This window comes from Porites lutea, chromosome 3 (genome assembly GCF_958299795.1).
Source record: "Porites lutea chromosome 3, jaPorLute2.1, whole genome shotgun sequence".
NCBI classification, from domain to species: Eukaryota; Metazoa; Cnidaria; class Anthozoa; order Scleractinia; family Poritidae; genus Porites; species Porites lutea.
In genome coordinates, this window is record NC_133203.1 from 51489309 (window position 1) to 51511042 (window position 21734).

Below are 21734 nucleotides of genomic sequence, written 5' to 3' on the forward strand. Positions count from 1 at the left end.
ATTTTTAACTTTTATTTCTTCTACATACATTTCTAAGCTTTGTAATTAATTTACCTCGGTATGTTTTTGGCTTTTAGTTTTTACGTTGGCATAATCATTGTAAAGCGCGATACAAATTATTTTATTGTTGTTGTTGTATGGCGGCATTGGAGCCTCCTTTAGGACATGCGCAATGGCATCCGGCATAGCTCTGTTGGCAAGGCTAGAATTTTTATCATCGAAGTCTACTCTCTTTGCCAGAAGTTGCCTCAGTGCTTACTCAGCTTTAGGTCCGGCACCCGGCCAATGGGTGTGCTGCTTTCAGGATACCGCACGGAACTGATCAGGATGGATGTAACATGGTGGCAACTAGGGTAGATATTGGTTTAGTTGTGTAACCTCAGTTATGTCATTGTTATAAAAGAATAAAAGCAGAGACTTCTGGTTTGCTTGTTTTAGAAGTTTTAAAAGCCTCCAGTCCACAGTTATAATCTCATCGACACTTGAATAAAAATGGTCGGGGGGGGGGGGGCGGGGTAAGTAGTTTGTCACGAACAAGTGCAAACTTCTTACGCAATTATGAAACTGTTGGCAGAATGTATAAAGCGCCTCGGCTTTTTTCTTCAATTATTTTTGACGACTTAGCTCTTTCATGGCAACTAATTACAAGTTATGTTTACAATGAAGATCCAGTCAAGCATTAAACCTTATGTGAATGACTATGCAAATATCTAAAGGAAACAATCAAGGCATATCCAAAATTCGTGACTTTATAGAATCGGCTGAATCTCTTGGCCATGATCGATCTCAAGGTTTAAACATCCATTTGCATTATATTGTGTCCAATCTTTCCCCTATATGGTTCGCACAATCGAAGGTTTTCGACATCAGCTTGCTAGACTTGCAACAGCGTTAGCTATTTTAACTAGCACAAGCTGCCAAGGTAAGGACTCCCAATAATCATAACTTTTGTTATATTCCTTAATGCAAAACGGAGCTTTTTATATGGAGGTTGTTGCCAGTACAATAATAAAAGCCTCGTGACGAAGAAGCAATGAGATCAGCTCAGTGGATATGTGCGAAATACCTCAGGTTAGAAGCTGTTGTATACCCTGCAAACTGAGGTCTGTCTAAAATAGCCCGTTTATTATACTGTGCTACTGGATGTAACATAAAACGTAGAAACCTTTATTTATTACACACATGCACAAAGCATACAGTGAACACATCATGCAATGGACTTGTTGAACTAGCAACTGTCGCGGAAACTAAGCGATGTTTCGGAGAATGAGTTTATAGCATCGAAACAAACATATGCTGCGAAAACTGTAATATGAAACAAATGTTTCAAAGTCTAGCCACATTGAAGACACAATAAATTATTTCAAGTGAAAGTTTTCTGGCGAGTAATACAGATGAAAAGTCCTTCAACTTCGTCGTTTTCTGTGAGATTAATCAGTTTGTCACCTACTGTAATTTGGCTCGATCACTACCAACGTGGCTCAAATCTGTTTTCTAACAATGTTTCAGGGGCACCCAACGAGAATTTAGTTCAAAATCACTTAAACATAGCATTGTTAAGCGTATTTTAGTAGTTAAACAGTAGAGTATAGGCATATTTTTATCCCCTAAAAATTTTTCCTCTGTTCGGATTTCCTAGCTGAAAGTCTAGTGATCCGAAAATTATAGGGATCAAAACTTACCTTTTCGAAAATTTCAGCCAGAAAAAAAAAGGCTCCCCAAATTTCTAGGTGACCTATTAAGGGTACAAAATCCGTTAAAAATGGGCAATTATACCATTTTTAGATGTTCTAAAATCCTAGGAGAGGCAGGCAAGCAAGAAATTTTGCAACAGATGTTCCGAAAATTCTAGATCTCAATTCGTCTTCCGAACAGATATATTGCACAAATTGACGTTGACTGCCCCTGAATGTTTCTTCCGTCAGAAATATCAGGAAATGGACTTGGCGAAATACTCTATGACTTATTCACACCAATACAAATCAAACGTGCCGACATCAGCAAGAGCCGCGAGAAGAGGGAAGAGGATCTCATATTTATGAATAACACGATACAGGTGAGTTAAATCAAATCCATTCCTGACTCAATTTCCACATGGATGAAGAAGACAACATGATACACGACACAGTGACACACATCATTAAGTCTATTATTATTCCAATATTCGTAGAACAATCACAAGTACTACACGTCACAATTTAATCCTGATGGCTGGCAAATGTGGATCGATCTTAGGAGTAAAGATGGAAGCGTTTTTGATGAGCATTTGTCGTCAGCCAAACTCGCCGTCAAAGACATCAAACTGCCTTTTGAATTCCCATACTATGGTCATTTGGTAACAAATGCAACCCTAACAAGCGGGGGTAAGTAGGGTTTAGGTGCAAGCTTGCCTATTCCCTGTCCTTCTCGGTTAATGCATTTCGGTGACGTATCCAAGACAGCCGGAACCCTAACCCTAACCCAAAAACTCGCTCGGACCACGTTACCCGAAACGCATCGGCCGCTCGCGATAATGAGGCCTAGAGAATAGGCAAGGTGCAAGCTATACCGACTATTAATTACAGCTTGATGGCTTTTGTGTGTGTGTGTGTGCCCAGGTTGCACAAGGTGGAAATATGACCGTCGGCACTGTTGGTAACCGAAAAATAAGGATTTGTGTGGGCAAAAAAACCCGATTATTTCTGTAACCTACAAATAAGAAAAAATTCAAATAAAAACGGCCAACGTCGCTTACGCTTTGTGCGTTTCTTCTTTCTTGTGTGTGATTCCTAAGATGATTTACGCCCACTGCGTTTTATGGGTTTTATTGGAACTGGTTGGCTCTCTCTATAGATTTCCATTAAGAGGCAGTCTCCCTAAAAGCGGTCCACTCGATTTCGCGACAAAAAATACTTTTCCTTTATTTTTTGTCGGTGAAGAGGCTTTAGTAGGTATATGCTAAAATCGCTATTTTTGTTTTCAAATTCTTATTCTCAGCTCTGCTACAAGCCAAAACCGAATTGACTCCGTCTCGGCTTCTCAGAGAGTGTTTCAAAGACTAAAATTGATGGATTTTGAAAAGCGCGTTGCAAACAAACGAATGCCCGCACAAAAAAATCTCTTCGATTCAGTTTTTTTAGTTAACCTTCGATAGTTCACAGGCTAAATAAAAATACCTTTGATTAAAACATGTTCAAGTTACAGAGGTTCAAAGAATACCTATTTTGCAGGCTTAATCCAAACCCTGAAAGTAAGGAAGATTTAAGGGAAAATATCTCAAAAGTTGCGGCCTAAATCTGGTTTAAAAATCATATCAAAGTAAAGTTTTAAGCTTATTTTTTTCGTTTATAGGCTCAGAGTTGCGGGTATCTTCTGTGATTGCAACCAACAGTAGATTGTAATCTGCCATTTTGCGTATTTGCTAATTACTGGCCGTGTCAGATGTCACTATTGTACAGGTTAAAAGTTCCATGAAATTGCCTCTTTTGGCACTTGAATTCGTCTCCGGCCTCTAAAAGAAAGTAATTAAGCTTCTTTAAGTACTTTTGAATCGAAAGAGATATATTAACAGAGACGGTCATTCATGTTACTAATTACCACGATCAACTGGCGGGCGCCGTCGTCTTGTAACTACCTGCACTAAACAGCAAACAATGTTTTTAATAGAATTCTCTAGATCAGAAGTTGATCCAAGTTCTCTAAGTTATTAAAATTTAATATCACCACCCTGGGATACAAAACATGTACAAGAAAGGCAACGTAGAATGGTAAGTTTTTTCCACAATTTCAGAGTGAATTTCACCGCGGTGCATAAATTATTGTAATAATCAAGCTGTTTAAAAACGTTTGACGCACAACAAAAACAATTAGTCATTTACCGTTTTATCTGTTCTCGTTAAATAAGACGCTTACCTTTACTTTAGATTCTTGATGGAAGAAGTCTATCCAGCCAGCTGAAGTCATGCAGTTTCGTTAATTTTCAAATTAAATCGTAGCGTGATTTGTCACGTAATGTTATGGTCACGTGCCTATACTACGTAACCCGTCGGCGGCCAAAATCTTTGTGATAAACGAAATTTCTGTTTCTCTTCAGAAAAAAATACCCTAATTGAATGAGTTTTTCCTCCTTAAATTGCACAAAACGAGTATCACACCGAGGAATTTGTTTTGGTAATGGATCATTATTTTTTACGGCATGGTACCTCTGGCCTTATTAATCCTAGCCTGCATGCAGAGCAGGCGTTTTTTTTTTAACGCGCGACCCGATGAGGAGGGGCAGGCAACTTCTCCCTTGGAATCATTTTTTGACTCGCCCCAACTCTCGGTCAGTCGAAAGTTCAAATCGATCGCACAGCAAAATACGTCTTGCAGGCTATATTGATCCCTTGCCTTTAAAACGTTTTAAAAAAATCGCGTAAGCAGCAGGCCAACGAGGTGTAAGGCTGGCTTTAGGTGCATTTTTTGAACCCTCTTTTATCCGTTCATTTCAAACCAGTTTCTTGTAATTACTATTTTGGCCTCTTATATGGCACATTCAGTTAAAGCTCACGTACAGAGTAAAGGATTAGGAGGTAACCTACCAACCCTTTTGCCCCAACCTGCCAGGTCGCTAATATTGTAGATAGATACTTTATTATAAACACCATTGCAGCCATAGGCTGAATTACGGGATATTTACAAATACTGATGATAACAAAGAGAAAATAAGAAAATTATCTACATCTTATAGACATGGCTAAAAATAAAACTTTTCTTCAAACGCTCGGTTTTACATAGGGGGAGAGTGAAATCACCTTTGCGTCTCAGTGCATATTTACAACTCTTCCTTTGGGGGAGGAGGCTATGGAGACTGTGGGTGGGGTTACAGACGATCTCGTCAAACAGATCGATTGAAATCTTTTCTCTCCTCTCATGAAGTTTCGGTAGGCCAACTGTTTCTAGTGCCACACTATATGACAGGTCAGGATAGATGATTCTGAAAGCCCTTCTTTGGATCCGTTCCAAATCTTCACTGATGTAGTTTGGTAGAGAACGATGGAATACAGGACATGCGTATTCCAAGACGGGCCTAATACATGTCACATAGAATTGCACCAGTTCACTTGGAGCCACTCCGGATCTCTTGAGTTGACGTAAAAAATAGAGACGAGAGGAACATTTTCTAATTAGTTCAGAGGAGTGCATGTTCCACTTTAAATCGTGGCTAATGGTCACGCCTAGCAATTTGGCACTGGTGACTAATTCAAGGGGTTTGCCATTTAGGACTAGGGGCTCAAAATCGTGGTTGCAGTTGGAGAATCCAATTCGAAGTTCTTTGCACTTGGCCTCATTCAGTTGGAACCCATCGAGACTCGCTTGTCTCGAAAGGTCATCCAGAGCTTCTTGGAGTTTGCTCTCACTACCCTTTGTAACTATTTCGGAACAAGATGTATCATCCACGTATTTCCACATGTCAACTGGTGTGTCCAAGTCATTAATCATGACAAGAAATAACCAGGGGCCTAGTTTGGTTCCCTGGGGGACACCGGAAGGCACAGAGCGCCATTCAGAGTGACAATCCTGAGCAAGTTTAACTCTTTGTTTCCGGTCCATCAAGAAGTCAACAATCCAACCTTTGACTTGACTCGGAATATCACATGTTGTTAGTTTTTGAAGAAGAACACTGTGATCGATAAGGTCAAAGGCCTTACGGAAATCAAGTAGGACTACTCTTGCCGTGGCACCATTTCCGTCGGTGTTAACAAGCCAATTATGCGTCATATTGACCGAGGCATGTGTAGTAGACGATTTGGGAATAGTTCCAAATTGTCGAGGGTCGATTCTTTGTAACACAGCAGGTTTAACGAACGTTTCAACAATGTGATCTTCAGCGAGTTTAGACAAGATAGGCGTAAGGGAAATCGGACGGAGGTGCTTGTTAATATCATTAATAGGCCTTTTTTTTGGGACCGGGACAACGTCAGCCTCTTTCCAAGAAGGCGGAAGGCGGGATTTGTAGAACGAGGAGTTGAGGATCGCAGAGACTGGACCCGCCGAGAGATCAGCGTTTTCTTTTAATAACCATGCCGGGATACCGTCTGGCCCGTGTGCTTTGGAGGGGTTGAGTGTAGATAGTTTCATAAAAGTTGAAAACTCCGATATCATATTTACGGCATGACTTTCGTTGTTGGCTTGTAGTGGGTCAAAAGGATTGTGGGTAAGAGGCTCAAAAATCTGCATTGGGGTCAGGAACGCTGAATTGATGGAATTTGCCAGGGCACCTGGTGAAAACCTAGGTGTTGCAGTAATTTGCTGGTGTTGTCCAGCGTTTCTGAGGCAGGTGACATGCCACTGAGCTTTTTCACCTCTTTCCACCACACGGATGGCTTGCACTCCCTCAAATGGCTAACCTTTGCTTCGTAGTACTTTGCCCGGCAGATCTTACGCTCACGATTCACGCAATTTCTGAGCATTCGAAAGGTATCCATATTTCCTTTTGCAAGGGCACATTGGCGTCGTTTGATCATCGTCGTGACCATCGTAACGATCGTCATCGTTACCATCGTCGTTTGATTGTAATTGTTGCACAAGAGAATTCATTTCTCGGGCTTGGCAAAGCATAACTTTTAGAGCAAAATTTGATTCCTTTTTTTCAAGTTTGTTGCTTAAAGAAGTGAAATCGCATGTGCAACAGCTGAGATTAGGAACCTCGTGGGGTGGCCTGTGATGCCTAGTCTCTAATCCCTTATGCTGTCAACTTAGAATGTCTCAAATAAGACGCCAAAATAGTTAGTACGACAGAAACGTTTCCAAAGAACCGATGCAATAGTCTTTAAAAATGTACCTACATGGCGTCTTGTAGTTTGCATGTAGAGTATTTTAATGTGACATCTTGTTGACATCCCGGTTACGTGATTTTGACCTTCTAAAGGAGGGAGGCCTGGCCGGGGGTTTTGGGTTTTCAGGTATCCGCGCTCAATTTTGTTCAGGTTAACGGAACTTTAGTGTCACGATAAGGATATAAATTATTTTTTTGTCTAAATTTTTGATATTAAGACTCATTTTTTTTTACGTAAATATACGTTGTCACAGTGATCGAAATATGCTCACCAAAAGTTCGCATGGGCTGGCAAAAGAGGGAATCTGCCGGATTAGACTCGCATGACTGACTTGCAGTGAACCGAAAGTTATACAGTTTATCTGGGTGTGTTGTTTCTCAGTAAACTGTCTAATAATCCTGATTTCTTCGAAATCACACCAATATTGCTTGATGAAGCCTGTATGAAGTACCCTTCTTCCAGTTCAAGTCGCTTTCAGTGTGTCAAAATATCAAAGAATATATTCCAGTACTTGTTATAAGATCTGATGGGCTACCCGAGAGAAGCCCAAGAAAAAATAAGAAGTGCCACCGTCAATTTCAATCTGCGTCCCAAACTTTTTCTTGATGAAGCTTAATGCTAAAAAGTGTAAAGAGCCACGGTTGTGTTTCGTAAAGCATCCCTCAGCTACCCCCTTTACAAATTGATCAAAAGGAACTCGAAACAGTTCGTTCGCACAAGGTTCTAGGAGGGGGGGAGGGTGGGGAGGTGCAGTGGACCTTGCGGCTATCTGCGTTGCTCTCTTACGTTCCGTCTTAGAGTACACTGTTGCGCGGTTTGATATAACGCCCTTCCTGCCCATCTGCCTACTAAAATAGAGCGGGTCCAATTGCAAGCTTTAAGGATAATATACCTTTGGAAGCTTTACAATTTGCTAGAGTCGTTGGACCTGAGGACAGGCGCAGTGAGCTCTGTATGAGCACAATGAAAAAAGGCAGGACCTTGTCAACCTGTGATTAAACATCATTTATCTATTTATTTTATTTCTTTATTTATTTAATATTCACAGTATTTTTCAGTCGATTTACCAACATCTTTTACTTAAATTGTTCTCTCAGAACACTACAGCCTGCGTAGCAGGCGCTTGGAAGTAGTGGGCGCAAGAAAGAACGGGCGCGCGAGAGTGAGACACGCGCAGACACCAGCTCTTTGTTGCACCCACTACTTCCAAGCGCCTGCTACGCAGGCTAAGAACACTAGAAATGGCGTTTCTGGGGGAGCATGCCGCCTTACCCCGCCCGTAGCGGCTCGCTCCTTGTCCTTGGACGCTAATACTAGTTTTTTTGATAAATAAAGAAGATTGGACGGTCTGTCTCAGTCCTGACATACCGTATTTAGGTATATAGTATTCTTTTTCAAGGTAATCTCAGGCACTCGGTATCAAGCGTTTTACAAATCTTTAGCTATATTAGTACCTTATGAGGACAACAGTGGGTGTAGTGGTATCCCACTGCCCCCAACCCCTACCCACTCTATGCCGGCCTGGCCTGAAAATATGGAAGGGCGGAGTCCATGTCGTGAAGATAATGATTCATACAAATTCCTCTGTGTGATACTCGTTTTGTGCAATTTAAGGAGGAAAAACTCATTCAATTAGGGTATTTTTTTTATGGAGAGAAACAGAAATTTCGTTTATCACAAAGATTTTGGCCGCCGACGGGTTACGTAGTATACCCACGTGACTATAACATTACGTGACAAATCACGCTATGATTTGATTTGAAAATTAACGAAACTGCATGACTTCAGCTGGCTGGATAGACTTCTTCCATCAAGAATCTAAAGTAAAGGTAAGCGTCTTATTTAACGAGAACAGATAAAACGGTAAATGACTAATTGTTTTTGTTGTGCGTCAAACGTTTTTAAACAGCTTGATTATTACAATAATTTATGCACCGCGGTGAAATTCACTCTGAAATTGTGGAAAAAACTTACCATTCTACGTTGCCTTTCTTGTACATGTTTTGTATCCCAGGGTGGTGATATTTATTTTCATTACTTAGAGAACTTGGATCAACTTCTGATCTAGAGAATTCTATTAAAAACATTGTTTACTGTTTAGTGCGGCATAGTATAAAACCAGGACTGGACTCTGGACTCAACCTGGACTGGACTCTGGACTCTGGTGGACTCTAGACTCTGGACTCTGGACTCTGGACTCCAGATTTTTTCTCAAGATTTTTAAATGAAAAAAAAAGAGAAAATTTAATTGTTTTTAAAAAAGGAAAATAAAATGAAAATAAAAAAATTTAAAACTTTCAAAAAATAGCGAGCGCCGAAGTACTTTTTAATGTATTTTCTTGTATTAAATCTCGCTATATTTATGCGAAGGAGAAAAAGTTTATTTTGGGCGAGACGAGGAGTGTGCGACGAATTCTTCTATTCATGCCGTCAAACGAACGGCAAAGCATTATTCATCGCGCGTAAATACCATGCCATGTGTGCCATTGTTAATCGAAAGGAACTAGAAGGATTTTAAAATTCGTCTGTCAATTCAAAAGTTCTGTTACGAAAACTGAACAGCGCGAACTGTGTCGAACTGTGTCAAGTGTCGAGTGGCAAATAATAATGGAAATCCGACTGTCTGCGGCATTTACCAGGACAAATTATACCATCTCGCGAGGCAGTCTAACTTGGCTTCGCCAGAATTTCCGGTCATAAACCCTCGTTTTTTATTTAACTCGCTAGGTGTTTTCTCTGAATTTCTGGAATTTACCGGCCTTATCTAAAACCCGGCGGACACAACCTGGACATGGCTGGGAGTAAAGTGGAGAGAGAGTTTGAAATGTCCTTCAAAAATCTGTGGTTTTAGCTTATGTCATCAAAGTTGTTCTTATTGATCGATTTGTTTTGCAATTAAACCTTGTGGAACTTTTGATGTCTCGATGAACGGCTTTCTGAACTTTAAAAAAAAAATGATATTTTTTGGTCATTTCCAGATTTTCAGATGTGATAATACTGATTCAAATGAATGGAGGGTAAATTCTACTTAACCTCTTGTAACAAGAACGAGAAGTCCGAAGACTACAGCAAAGCAGTCTTCGGACTTCTCGTTCTTGTTCTTTGTATTTTGGCTGATTTGATCTCTTCTCTAGAGATCCAACGTTTACAACTAGCAGGATCTTCGTCCACGGTTTTCGCAGTTAATTTAATCCTTAACCTCTTGTACAATTTTATGACGTAATTTGAGTAAACTATTGTTTGGCGTCGATGTGAAACCACCAATATCTTATAAAAAAAAATCAAGGTACTATGTGTGATGATGAAAGTAAGTAAGCGTATTACAATTTACTGCTGCCGTTAAAACCACAAGTGACTTCGTCATGCGATAGTAAATCGATCGATGATTTTAAGTAATAAATTCTGAATGAATTGATACTGTAAAAGATTTAGTATAGGACGTGGCTCTCCTTACTCACAGGTTATCGGGCTATATACGCTTCTGTGAATGTTTCATTCCATTTATCGTGAAAGCTCCTTATGTTGAAAAGGTAATATAAATGTTGCGGTTTTTTCTATAAATTGGTGCATATACCTGGGGGGGGGGGGGGGGGGGGGGGGCTACTTAACAAAGTTTTATATGGGGAGGCTCCGCACCAAGGTCCAACCTCTTACCCTTCATATACCATTTTTTGAGAGAAAAGGTACCCCTTTCGTATACCTTCCACTTAAAAATGATACCCCTTTCACATACCTATGTAAGAACGTTGTATCCCTTTTCCTAAACCCTGAGAATGAAGTTAATGAGTCCAGAGTCCAGAGTATGAAGTATATATGCGAGATATTTTAATTAAACGCCCTTATATACCTAAATGAAAAATTTGCTTATCCTTTTATATACTTAAAGTCGTGAAATCCCTACCCTTTCATATACCTGAAGGCTGAAAAAGTACCCCTTTCGGGCGGAACCTCCCCGTATAGCCCATTATAGGGAGTACCCCCCCCCCCCCCCCGGTGCATATATAGTGTTGTTATGGTTCTCATCTTTAAGTGGAATATTCTTCAAGCCATTTAAGACTTCGTAATGCTGACAGTCTAAGCGTGCGTACTAGTTAACATTGTAATTGTATAGGCTAGGTTATTGTTAGGTTTTAATAGTTATGGTTATGTTTCTACAGTTTATGCAAGAAAAAATACATTTATGTTCCATCTATTTTGGTTTACTTCGAAGCTGTTTTATTTAATAACTTTCTATCTTTCTTATCCGTTGGTAAGTTAACCCTCACCAGATTATAAATAAATAAACATGTCTGTCTGTCCTTTCTTCACCTTTAATCAGTTCGATAGAAGTACCGACTGAGACCGCGTGATAATTAGGTGACATGCCGCCTGATAAAAAGATAACATTATGCAAGGCACTTTTTAGTACAAGAAAATACATTAAAAAGTACTTCGGCGCTCGCTATTTTTTGAAAGTTTTAAAATTTTTTATTTTCATTTTATTTTCCTTTTTTAAAAACAATTGAATTTTCTCTTTTTTTTTCATTTAAAAATCTTGAGAAAAAATCTGGAGTCCAGAGTCCAGAGTCCAGTCCAGATTTTATACTATGCCGTTTAGTGCAGGTAGTAGGGAACTTAAGATAGAGACGTTTTCGGGCGACGGCGACCGAACTAGCAGAGCAAGCCTGGAACAGAGGTAGCCGTCGCTTCCCTCCAAAATTCGAACATTAAGATCGCAGTGAACCCAGGAGGACGGCGCCTTGGAAGACTACCGAAGAGGAAAATATGGCTTCACGTAAAGAATTAAGATAATTAATGCTTATTTGCTTGCATGCAACAACAATAACAACAACAACAATTAGTATTCAGTATTCCCACGTTTTGTATCGTTTTGTATTGTATCATTTTTCAGTATTCCCACGTTTTGTATCGGTCAAATCGAAGCTTCAACATGCCCCCCCCCCCCGGGCATACCCCGGGCATTTGACACCTTTGCCGTCCCGGGGAGGAGGGAATTTGATGATCAGAGTCTTCCAGGGGGTGGGGAATTTGATCCCCATACTTTAGGGGTGGGGAATTTGAACTGCACCCTCGATTTCATGTAAAATCTTTGGCGTGGTGAGCTATCATGGGGGACGCGGTGTTAGAGAATTTTCGTGGAAAAGATTGTGCCTTTGTGGCCAATTGGTTACGAGGAAAGGGATTAAGCAAGCTTTGTGCCGTATTTGAAGTATTTAAATTTTAAAATTGGATTCAGGCTTTGAATGTATGAATGTATTTTATTGTTGTGTTTACATTGAAATACAATACCTATACCGGCGATTCAATACAACAACATAAATAAAATAAAATAAAAAGCTCAGGTCAACTACTTTGACCTTCTGCAAGTATGTTAATTAATAAGCGATGATGCATGTCAGTGAAATGGTCATGATATAGTAATCTCAATAGGTGGAATCTTTTTTTATAGAACGCTTTTTATGTTGCATGACGAAGAAAAGCTGAGCATTCAGTGACCTTGTAGCGGCGATTTCCGCCTCTTTGCACGAGACTTTTGTTCGTAGTAAATACGCTAACAGTGTTTCTCAGTTTTTTTTATATTTATAAAGATTTTGTTCGACAACTGAAGGCGTTTCCGCCGTTCTTCTCTCATTTTTGTGCCTGTGAAATGTCCCCAGGGTTGGGGCATTTGATCACCTGAATGGACCCTAGTGTGGGGCATTTGAACGGCATTTTAGCCCGGGTAGGGGGGAATTTGAACAATAATTTTCAAAAAAGTCAAATGCCCGGGGGGTTGCCCGGGGGGGCATGTTGAAGCTTCGATTTGACCGATACATTAGTACGTGGTATTACCTAGACTATTCTAAACAATTTTCAATACATACGTTTCATTTATCGGGTCATTTATACGATACTCTATCGAAAAAAGTGAGCTAAAAACACACAATTAAAATATCGGAGTACATACTTTTTGTCTGGATACTTTCATTTGGCTCGTAGGACAATTTTGTCCATGTAAAACATATAAAGCTCAGTTACGCTTTGCTGTTTGCCATATTGGATCAGATTGGATCTTGGCTCTGCTGTGACATGAAACATCGAAACATTATAAAGATGTAAGTTTTGATAACATAGCTTGGAAATCGAGCTTGAAATGTGACTCAAAGGAAACAAGGACAATTTAAGAACGATAATCTGCAAAATTCTGGTTGCTAAACGCTACAACCCTGATTGAAATGAAAGTTAAATACTCACGTTCTCGCCACAACGCCAAACAGACCAGTTTCACGTCGCCGACGGGAGCACGACGGCAATGCGGTGAGCAAGAGCATGCGCAATATTGCACAAATCATGACGTCACATCCGGTTGAAGTAGCCGTCGCCCCGAAAACGTCTCCATCTTAAGTTCCCTAGTTACAAGACGACGGCGCCCGCCAGTTGATCGTGATAATCAGTAACATGCATGACCGTCTCTGTTAATATATCTCTTTCGATTCAAAAGTACTTAAAGAAGCTTAATTACTTTCTTTTAGAAGCCGGAGACGAATTCAAGTGCCAAAAGAGGCAATTTCATGGAACTTTTAACCTGTACAATAGTGACATCTGACAAGGCCAGTAATTATGCAAATACGCAAAATGGCAGATTACAATCTAGTGGTGGTTGCAATCACAGAAGATACCCGCAACTCTGAGCCTATAAACGAAAAAAATCAGCTTCATTCCCTTAAATCTTCCTTACTTTCAGGGTTTGGATTAAGCCTGCAAAATAGGTATTCTTTGAACCACTGTAACTTGAACATGTTTTAATCAAAGGTATTTTTATTTAGCCTGTGAACTATCGAAGGTTAACTAAAAAAACTGAATCGAAGAGATTTTTTGTGCGGGCATTCGTTTGTTTGCAACGCGCTTTTCAAAATCCATCAATTTTAGTCTTTGAAACACTCTCTGAGAAGCCGGACGGACTCAATTCGGTTTTGGCTTGTAGCAGAGCTAAGAATAAGAATTTCAAACCAAAAATAGCGATTTTAGTATATGCCTACTAAAGCCTCTTCACCGACAAAAAATAAAGGAAAAGTATTTTTTGTCGCGAAATCGAGTGGACCGCTTTTAGGGGGACTGCCTCTTAATTAAGGATATTAAAAGGATTAAACTGGTAGCTAGGGAACCACACCGGAATGAAGAAACACACCGTAACTAAGGTTGGTCAATTTTATTTAAATCGTTTCACATTCGTAGGGTTCAAAAACAATCGTTTTTTCCTCATAAAAATGTTTATCCCGGGCCCCGATATCCCTTTTGGTTCGAATACCCATATAGTTTAAAATAATTTGAGCTTGGAACACCTGTGATATGTGTGGATTGCGTGCAAATTTAATTTTTCGGTTTTTCCTCTTTTGCATCACATTCATACCCAGGTTTTTAAATTATCCGACGAATAGAAGAAGACGGCCGCACTGCAGCCTTATTGAGAATGAGTGCCAGGCTCGGCGGATGACCACCAAGAACAAGTGGCGGTACCGTCCATCTCCAGCTGGAAATCAAAATAAACTCCTCTTGCTATGGCATATGAAACACAGTTTTAATGTCTCCAAAATTTTTCGTTTTAGGATTTATCAATTTGGGAGCATCAACAAAGCGCCAGATAGCAAATTTCCAATTTGTGGCCCCATTAATGGCGTTCTTCGATCCCTCACTTAATGACACAAGCACTGTGCATTACTTTGGTGATGGTGAGTATCTATCTACCCACATATCTTTGATTTTCTTTGAAAGTAGGTTACTATACCTTACTACATTGTTCTATTCCAAAAGCAAGCAGCACGTCGGTCTTCTCTGTGCAACAAAACTTGAAATACCAAAGCATCAACTTCCTTGAACGTATGACCCAAAAACTAACCAGTACTAACCAGTACTGTATATAACGTATATTGCAATATACTATAGTATCGGTGACACCACTGAGTCAGTAAAGTATGCCGTATAGCTGATAGCATGACTGCATTGTACTTACGCGTTCATTTTTGTACACACTTGTATTGCGCGTATTTCTTCGGCTGAATTTGTTGAGCCTTGTGGTACACAGTTTCAGTAGCAGCCATACCTTGAAAATCAGGGCTCCCAATAAAACCGGAGAGTAAGCCTCCAACCTCTTTTAAGCCCCCATGATACTCCAAAGAGAGGGCTAAGTACAGGAACTGATACAGTAGCCGCTGTCTCCCCCTACAAGAAAGGAACACTACCTACAAGTATCTGATCATCATGTTATATAAGGCGTCTGTGCTACCGCTCTTTCATTAATGTTCACTTAATATATGGCACTTCTGTGCGCGAAAAATCGTGATAAACTACAGCTTTTAAATAAACGCATTTTGAAATTTATTGTTAATTATGCAAATTCTAGTTATGAAGAATTGCTAAACAAGGCTAAGACAACATCGATATCCTTGTACAGTGGAAGAAATCACAAAATGCTTATTGTAGTGTTTAAAAGTTTACTTGTCCCTGCGTCTCTTACAAGAAGCTGTTTTCTCTTTGCAGCTCTAAATATTTTTTAAGAGGGAATAATGTACCGAGTTTACCTGAACCTAAGACAACCACTTGTGGACTCGAGTCCATCAAGTACGAAGCTGCAAAGCTTTCGAACTCACTTAAAGACGACACGAGACAAATAGTATCAATCGATGACTTTAAAAATTCCTTAAGAAATTTGAATTTTCATTAAAATTAGTTTGGTATGTTTTTTACTAACCTTAATAATTTTCAATAAGTTTTACTTCTATTTTGCTCGGAAATATTAGCTCAAAAGAGCTACTTCAGTAAATTCGAATTCAAATAATGTTTATGTATGTATTTGTATGTATGTATGTTTCTAACTAAGATAAAATTTATCATTCGAGTTGCCAGACGGAGTTTATTTACAAGGACCATGTAAAAAACAGGAGACAATTCAAGAGAAAAAAATATTTTTCCATCAGGAAATGAGACCTTGACCTATCAAAAGACAAAAAAAGGAAAAACAAGGGTTACTCTTATCAACGTAAGGACACCTGTGTTGGAATTTTGTTGTGTCCTCGCGGCGAGAGAAGTGCCAGGTTTTGTACGTTCCTCCTTATCCTAACTTGGATGCTTGTTTGCTTCTCTGTTGTAGGACAAAAATTTATTGTTCAGTGGTCTAACATTCTTCTACATGAAAATCCTCAAGGTAAAAGCGTCAAGTTGTGAAAGAAAAATGCAAAGCTTAAAAGGCTTTTTTCTAATTTCATGTTTGCTTCATTTCAGCCGGTGGTTTCACCTTTCAGTGTACGCTTAATAAAACAGGTGAAATCGTCTTCTCTTATCACCAGGTAAAATTCATTATATTTTACATTTACTGTCCTTTAAGGTTTGAACTCAGGAGTCATTTCATAGTTCGTTAACCGATATCAATGTACTATATTCAAACTCGGTTCAATTAAAATAACTGGTTAACATGAGTAATCTACGCAATTTTTAGCTCCATGTAAGGCAAACGTAATACACAATAAGGTGACATATTTTTCTCAAAAACGTATAGAGTACATCAGACTCAAATTTTCCAAGATAGCTAACCTCAATGCAGGTCTTTCAAAATTCAGAAGCGCTATTTCAATATCTACATCAGAAAATAACAAGCAATCCGCCTGCAACGCACATTTTCAGCATTGTTTTAAAAGCTTTTCTCACTTGAGTAACATCAAAGTCTCCTCCCAAACTTTTCTCGCAGATTCCAATTCCGGTCCGTAACATTTCAAATGCTTCCCATGCCGTAAATATGGGTATTTCAGATGCATACTATGTGGACACACTAAGACACTACTATGGCATTTGTAAGTACTTTCTGCATATTAAGTCCTCTTCTTATACAAAACGTCTACAAACAGAAATGGACCGAGTAGACTCTTAGTGCGTACGATGCCTGCCGTATTGAATTATAAATTTAGGGTCAGTTTGCACCAAAATGTCAAAATGAGATGCATCTGTCTCTTTCCAAAACAGTATCTGCTGCGCTTATGTTGTTACTACTTATCGAACCATTCCTATTCTCACTAGAACCTTTTCCGAGCTGTGCCTAGTCCTTAGGCCTCATTATTCTGCGCGGCCAATTCGTTTCTGGTCACGTTGTCCAAGGGAAGACGTGATACGTCACCAAAGTGAATTGACCGACAATGCCTGGGAAAACGCCATACAGGGACTAGGCAAAGCTGTCCCAAGCTTCTGTTTCAAAGCGAGATAAAACTCATTTCCATAAGCAAGGTTTTACACTTGGACTTTGAGAGTAAGAGATTTTGGAGTCGAGATGTCCTCACAATACTGAACTTGCAATCCTGTTTCCATAGGCCACATTAGCCTTCTGGCAACGAGAATGACGTCCTTGTTGCTATGTTTTATACGACCTTGTTCTTATGTTTATGAAGTACTGGGTCCGGTCTTATACAACCTCTCATTCAGCAGAGAGTGGTGTGATTTCTTTATCCAAATTTTTTATTAATTTAATGATCTGCTGACCTTCAGGGCAAATATTTCGTACATTTTATACTTATGATGCAGTGCATATCAACCAAAGTTGGGCTGTGGATAACGCGGTGGTAATACTTCGTCCTAAACCAAGTAAGTTCTTCCTTTGTTTGCAGGCTGACTTTTTTCAGCGGTTTAAAGTACCATAAACCGGCGCTGAAATTGAGACCATGACGTCACAATTCTTACAGGAAGTGAAAGTGACAAAACTTTAATGGTCCTTTTATACTGTCAAGGAAACCTTCATTATTGTGGCGACAAATTTCGATAAAGTTATATGATCAACATGTTTACCTTATGTGGATAAGCTATGAAGTTATATCTCTGATGGTAGCCAAACTGATCAGATAATTATAACTGTGAGAGGTTTGTACAAGAATTTGGCAAAGCCTCACTGTTTTGATTCCTAAAAATTTCTTTTAGACTGCATCACTGCCAAGACATGCGAAGAATGCACTGAGAGGAGAAACTCCACTGAGTTTCATTGCAACTGGTGCCAAAGCCTTGAAAGGTTTTTGTCTTTTCCTGTTTTCCTGAGGCATTTTAATCATTTTTTTAGGGTAACACCTTCTTCTACAAAATTTGTAGATAATAGGAAAGCCGAATCCAATCAGTTATTGATTGACATTATTTATTCGAAATAATTCACCCTCCGAAATTATGCAGAGAATAAAGAGAAAAACCAATAGTTCTAGCGACGGCACCTTCTACATTTTCACAGTGATAATCAGCATTCTTAGCATCCTGTACTATCCTTTGACGTAATTTCACCGGATATCGCATATCGCACACAGTCCAAGTTTGCTCAACGTTAGCTGGTCATGAAATATTAGCGGGCGGATTTGGACCAATCAGAAACGAAGAATCATTTTATCCTTAACGATATAATTATCATTATTATCCGTCACTGGCTGGCATTGTACGTAGTTAATGGTGTTTCTGTAACCGATTCACGTCTTTTTCTGTCTCTTGGTTTCTATATTTTGGCTTTTGTTGTTTTTTTTATATCAGGTGCTCGGATGGATTTGACCGCCATCGTCAAAAATGGCTCTCTTCGGGCTGCAACAATTCAGGAATTTTTGAAGTAAGTTACTACGCCGTTTATGGGAAAACTAGACAAAGCGGAAGTTAAATTTTGTAGTTAACCAACAAACAGAGCATTCACGTCGATCATCTAAATAAAAGAAACACTTTGAGACTCGCTTGGACATATTGAAAGAGCTGAAAGTGTCATTCAAATTATTCTTCAGTCTGAATAAACACCGTTACGGAAAAGTATGCTCGACGGTTTAATAGGAATACATGGTCACGATTTCAGTGTGGCCCATTTGGTGCAGATATTCAGACGTTAGAAATTAAACACAAAAGACGTTTTTATTGATAATCGATTGATTTGAGGTTGATTCAGAGCAACTAGCTGTAGAAGTCATGTAATATTTCATCAAGCTGTTTTTGTGTGTAGCGTATGACAGGTGACTGGTTTTGTGTAAAGTGCAAATCTCATCATGTTGCAGATGTCTTAAACGGTAAACATGACGACAAAGTGCTGATTTTTTTTTTCAATTTCTCGAGTAAGTTACAGGGTTTACCTTGCGCAGAGAACATAGGGTTATACGACTGCGTTGATGTTGCACAGCCTTACTCGTCATGTTACTTCGCCTAAATTTTCTCCGTATAGTGCCAACAAACAGTGTTTTTCTTTTTCAATAATATTTCTTGGTTCTTTGTAGGTAGACAAATGTGGAAGCTCAAATGATCAACTTCAAATAACAGCTAAAGACAGCTCGGGCCCGCTTACTCCATGGATAATAGCGGTTATTTGTTTGGGTGCCATAGCTTTGCTGATCTCTGGGGCGTGGTTGATTTATGCTTTCACCCATCCTAACTCTTCATCAGGGCTTTGGCTCCGTCAGGTTTGTAGCGTCACTGTCTTATACAAGTTTACAGTTAGAATACAAAAAGACTGAAGTAAAGACAACGGATTTGCGGTAATAAGCCTTCTTCTACAGCCTGACTGATTAACGGCGGCAAACGGGAAAACGCTTTATTACGGCAAAAAAGGGATAAACTGACAAGATTTCTTTGTCTCTTGTAGCATGGCCCGGGACGATTTTGCCGAAAAAGAAAAGAGAAGAATCAAGATAGTGGCCCAACAAACCCTTCCGTTTTCAACAAAATCCTCAGTTAATGACTGACCGCATCGAGAACATTACACAGTAAAGTAATCTAGAAAGTTCCAAAGAAAGCGACATTTATAGTATGGAAATGGTCTTGTGTTCATCTCGAAAAATCTCGAATTTCGCAAACGTGAGGTGTTTGATACAGTTTTCTAACCTGCGATCAGGCGTTTTTTTAAAGAGCGAGGGAGGCGAACGGAAAAAAAATAACGCCCTCTTCCCCATGGCGAGACACAAAGGGATAATAGGGAGAGGGCATGGTCAGTGTTCAGTCGGAAGACCAGACCAGCACTTTTCGATTGCCTCAGAGCTGAGACCTTCTGCTCGTTAGAAAGATACTAAATTTGTAACACCAATAGACTTGACATGAAAGTTGTCCTGTTTTTGGCAGAATCGATATTAACAAGACATCGATGAACAGAAATGTTCGAAATAAAAGAAAGCAAAACTTTTGTGCGATCTAGACGTGCCATTGAAAATATGACATCAAAAACTTGAATTATGGTACAACACTTATTATTATTCATTCAAAGTATTTCGCCGTTTCTGATTGGCTCCAATCCGCCGACTTAATCTTCATAACCAACTTGCCCTTACCATATTTGGAAGATACGAAAAATATACCATCGATTCGATGGTATATTTGATTAGAACGAGGCTGATTGGGCAATAGTGGACTAAATAAAATGAGGTTAACGGCTATCCGAAGACGAAATAGCTAAATTTCTAACTTCGACTAGGAAAAAATGCAAGAATACGCAAAATATATTGCTCGATGGATTTCTTAATTTTTTTTTAAACTTCAAACCCATGGGCAAACATGGCGGCCGTACAGGTATGCTGCTTCTAGATATTAAAATAGAACCACAAATTTAATATTCGATAAGACAATGATAACGTTATCTTATTTTCCTTCTTTTTAGTAGAAAACGTTTACCCCAGAAAATAGTTTTTTAAATTAAATTTTAATTAAATGGTGCTTTGACCTAAGAAAGTTTTTTAAGAGAAATCATAAGTAAATAGGATGTTATAGTTAGCTTTGTTATCAATAAAATGTCTCCAGAATGTCTTAATAATAATCATAATAATAATAAACGTTCTTATTGAGCGCATTTCCATCCTTAATGCGCTTTACATGGATAAGAAAAGGAAGGAAAATAAGAAAAATGTCTAGCCCAGATGACATATTATACATATTGTACACTTTAAAATACTAGAAAAACGTTAAGAAATAAAATCAATGGAAATATTCTTTGAATAAAAGTGTTTTAAGTTTTGTTTTAAACAAAGCAACACGTTCTGCATTTTTTATGTATTCTGGGATAGTGATCCATAACTGAGGCGCTGCAGTAGAAAACGTACGTCCTCCATATGTTTCGGATTTTATGGCTGGGGTGCATCATAGCGAACGGGATGATGATCGTAGTGCTCTTGATGGATGATATTTCTTAATCAGAGGTTCCAGATATCAAGCAGGTTGTCCATTCAAGATTTTGTATGTGATTAGAAGAATCTTAAAGTTAACCCTCGCTTCCACAGGTAGCCTGTCTAATATAGGTGTTACATGATCAGAACTGCGGGCTCCTGTTACATTCGAGCTGCAGTATTCTGAATTCTTTGTAACTTATCTCTTTGGCATTTTGGGATGTCATATAAGAGACTATTGCAATAGTCGAGTCTGGAAATCACAAGGGAGTTAACCAACATTGTAAATCCATCGAAAGGAAGGTACTTTCGAATCTGACCAATTGATTTTATGGCATAATTGGCTTTCTTGCAAATTTCGTTGAGATGTTCAGTGAAAGACAAGATTTTATCGAATCCATGACGACACCCAAATTCTTGGCTTTTGTTTTCACTTCTATTGAGGTGTTAGCTAACCTTACTTTTTCGTAAACTGTAGGTTGCTTGTTGAATTGCGACGCGAAATGTAATACACGGAAACCTCTATTAAGCGGACACCGTCTATTATGCGGACACTAAGCCGGATCCCGAAATCAACGTCTTGTATTTTCCTTTATAACGAACCCCTATTCAGTGGATACCTCTATTAAGAGTTCCGGGACACTAATTGTATTTGGCTAATTTCTAATGTCGAAAACCTCTATTAAGCGGACACCGGACTGAATTGTCAATAGTAGCAAAAGTTCCTCCTAAACGTCTTTCACAAGGTACAGCACAGCTTCCTTAGCTTCCTTAACAACATAGAACTTTCTCACAGTACAGAGTAACCGTTGAATGTTAATCG

At 39.1% G+C, this 21734-nt stretch overlaps 1 protein-coding gene across 2 annotated transcripts; it reads left to right on the forward strand.

The window, feature by feature from the left end:
* The first annotated feature begins 726 nt into the window (after positions 1 to 726).
* On the forward strand, positions 727 to 20721 carry LOC140931424 (plexin domain-containing protein 1-like). Of its 2 annotated transcripts, XM_073381246.1 has the most exons (12): positions 727 to 922; positions 1926 to 2056; positions 2171 to 2363; positions 14384 to 14506; positions 15925 to 15978; positions 16056 to 16120; positions 16519 to 16621; positions 17307 to 17402; positions 17733 to 17820; positions 18321 to 18393; positions 19040 to 19222; positions 19405 to 20721. In XM_073381246.1, the coding sequence occupies exons 1-12, from the start codon at positions 838 to 840 to the stop codon at positions 19495 to 19497; spliced, it is 1287 nt and encodes a 428-aa protein (XP_073237347.1). In that variant the 5' UTR covers positions 727 to 837; the 3' UTR covers positions 19498 to 20721. The 2 variants fall into 2 exon arrangements, with proteins under 2 accessions (XP_073237347.1, XP_073237348.1); XM_073381247.1 differs by lacking the exon at positions 15925 to 15978.
* Positions 20722 to 21734: the final 1013 nt, after the last annotated feature.

Bases quoted from the DNA above. Each gene is read 5' to 3' on its own strand.
- LOC140931424 (XM_073381246.1), top strand. From the start codon at position 838: ATGGTTCGCACAATCGAAGGTTTTCGACATCAGCTTGCTAGACTTGCA. The intron at 923-1,925 runs GTAAGGACTCCC...TTCTTCCGTCAG, and splicing joins AACTAGCACAAGCTGCCAAG to AAATATCAGGAAATGGACTT. The intron at 17,821-18,320 runs GTTTTTGTCTTT...TTTTTATATCAG, and splicing joins TGGTGCCAAAGCCTTGAAAG to GTGCTCGGATGGATTTGACC.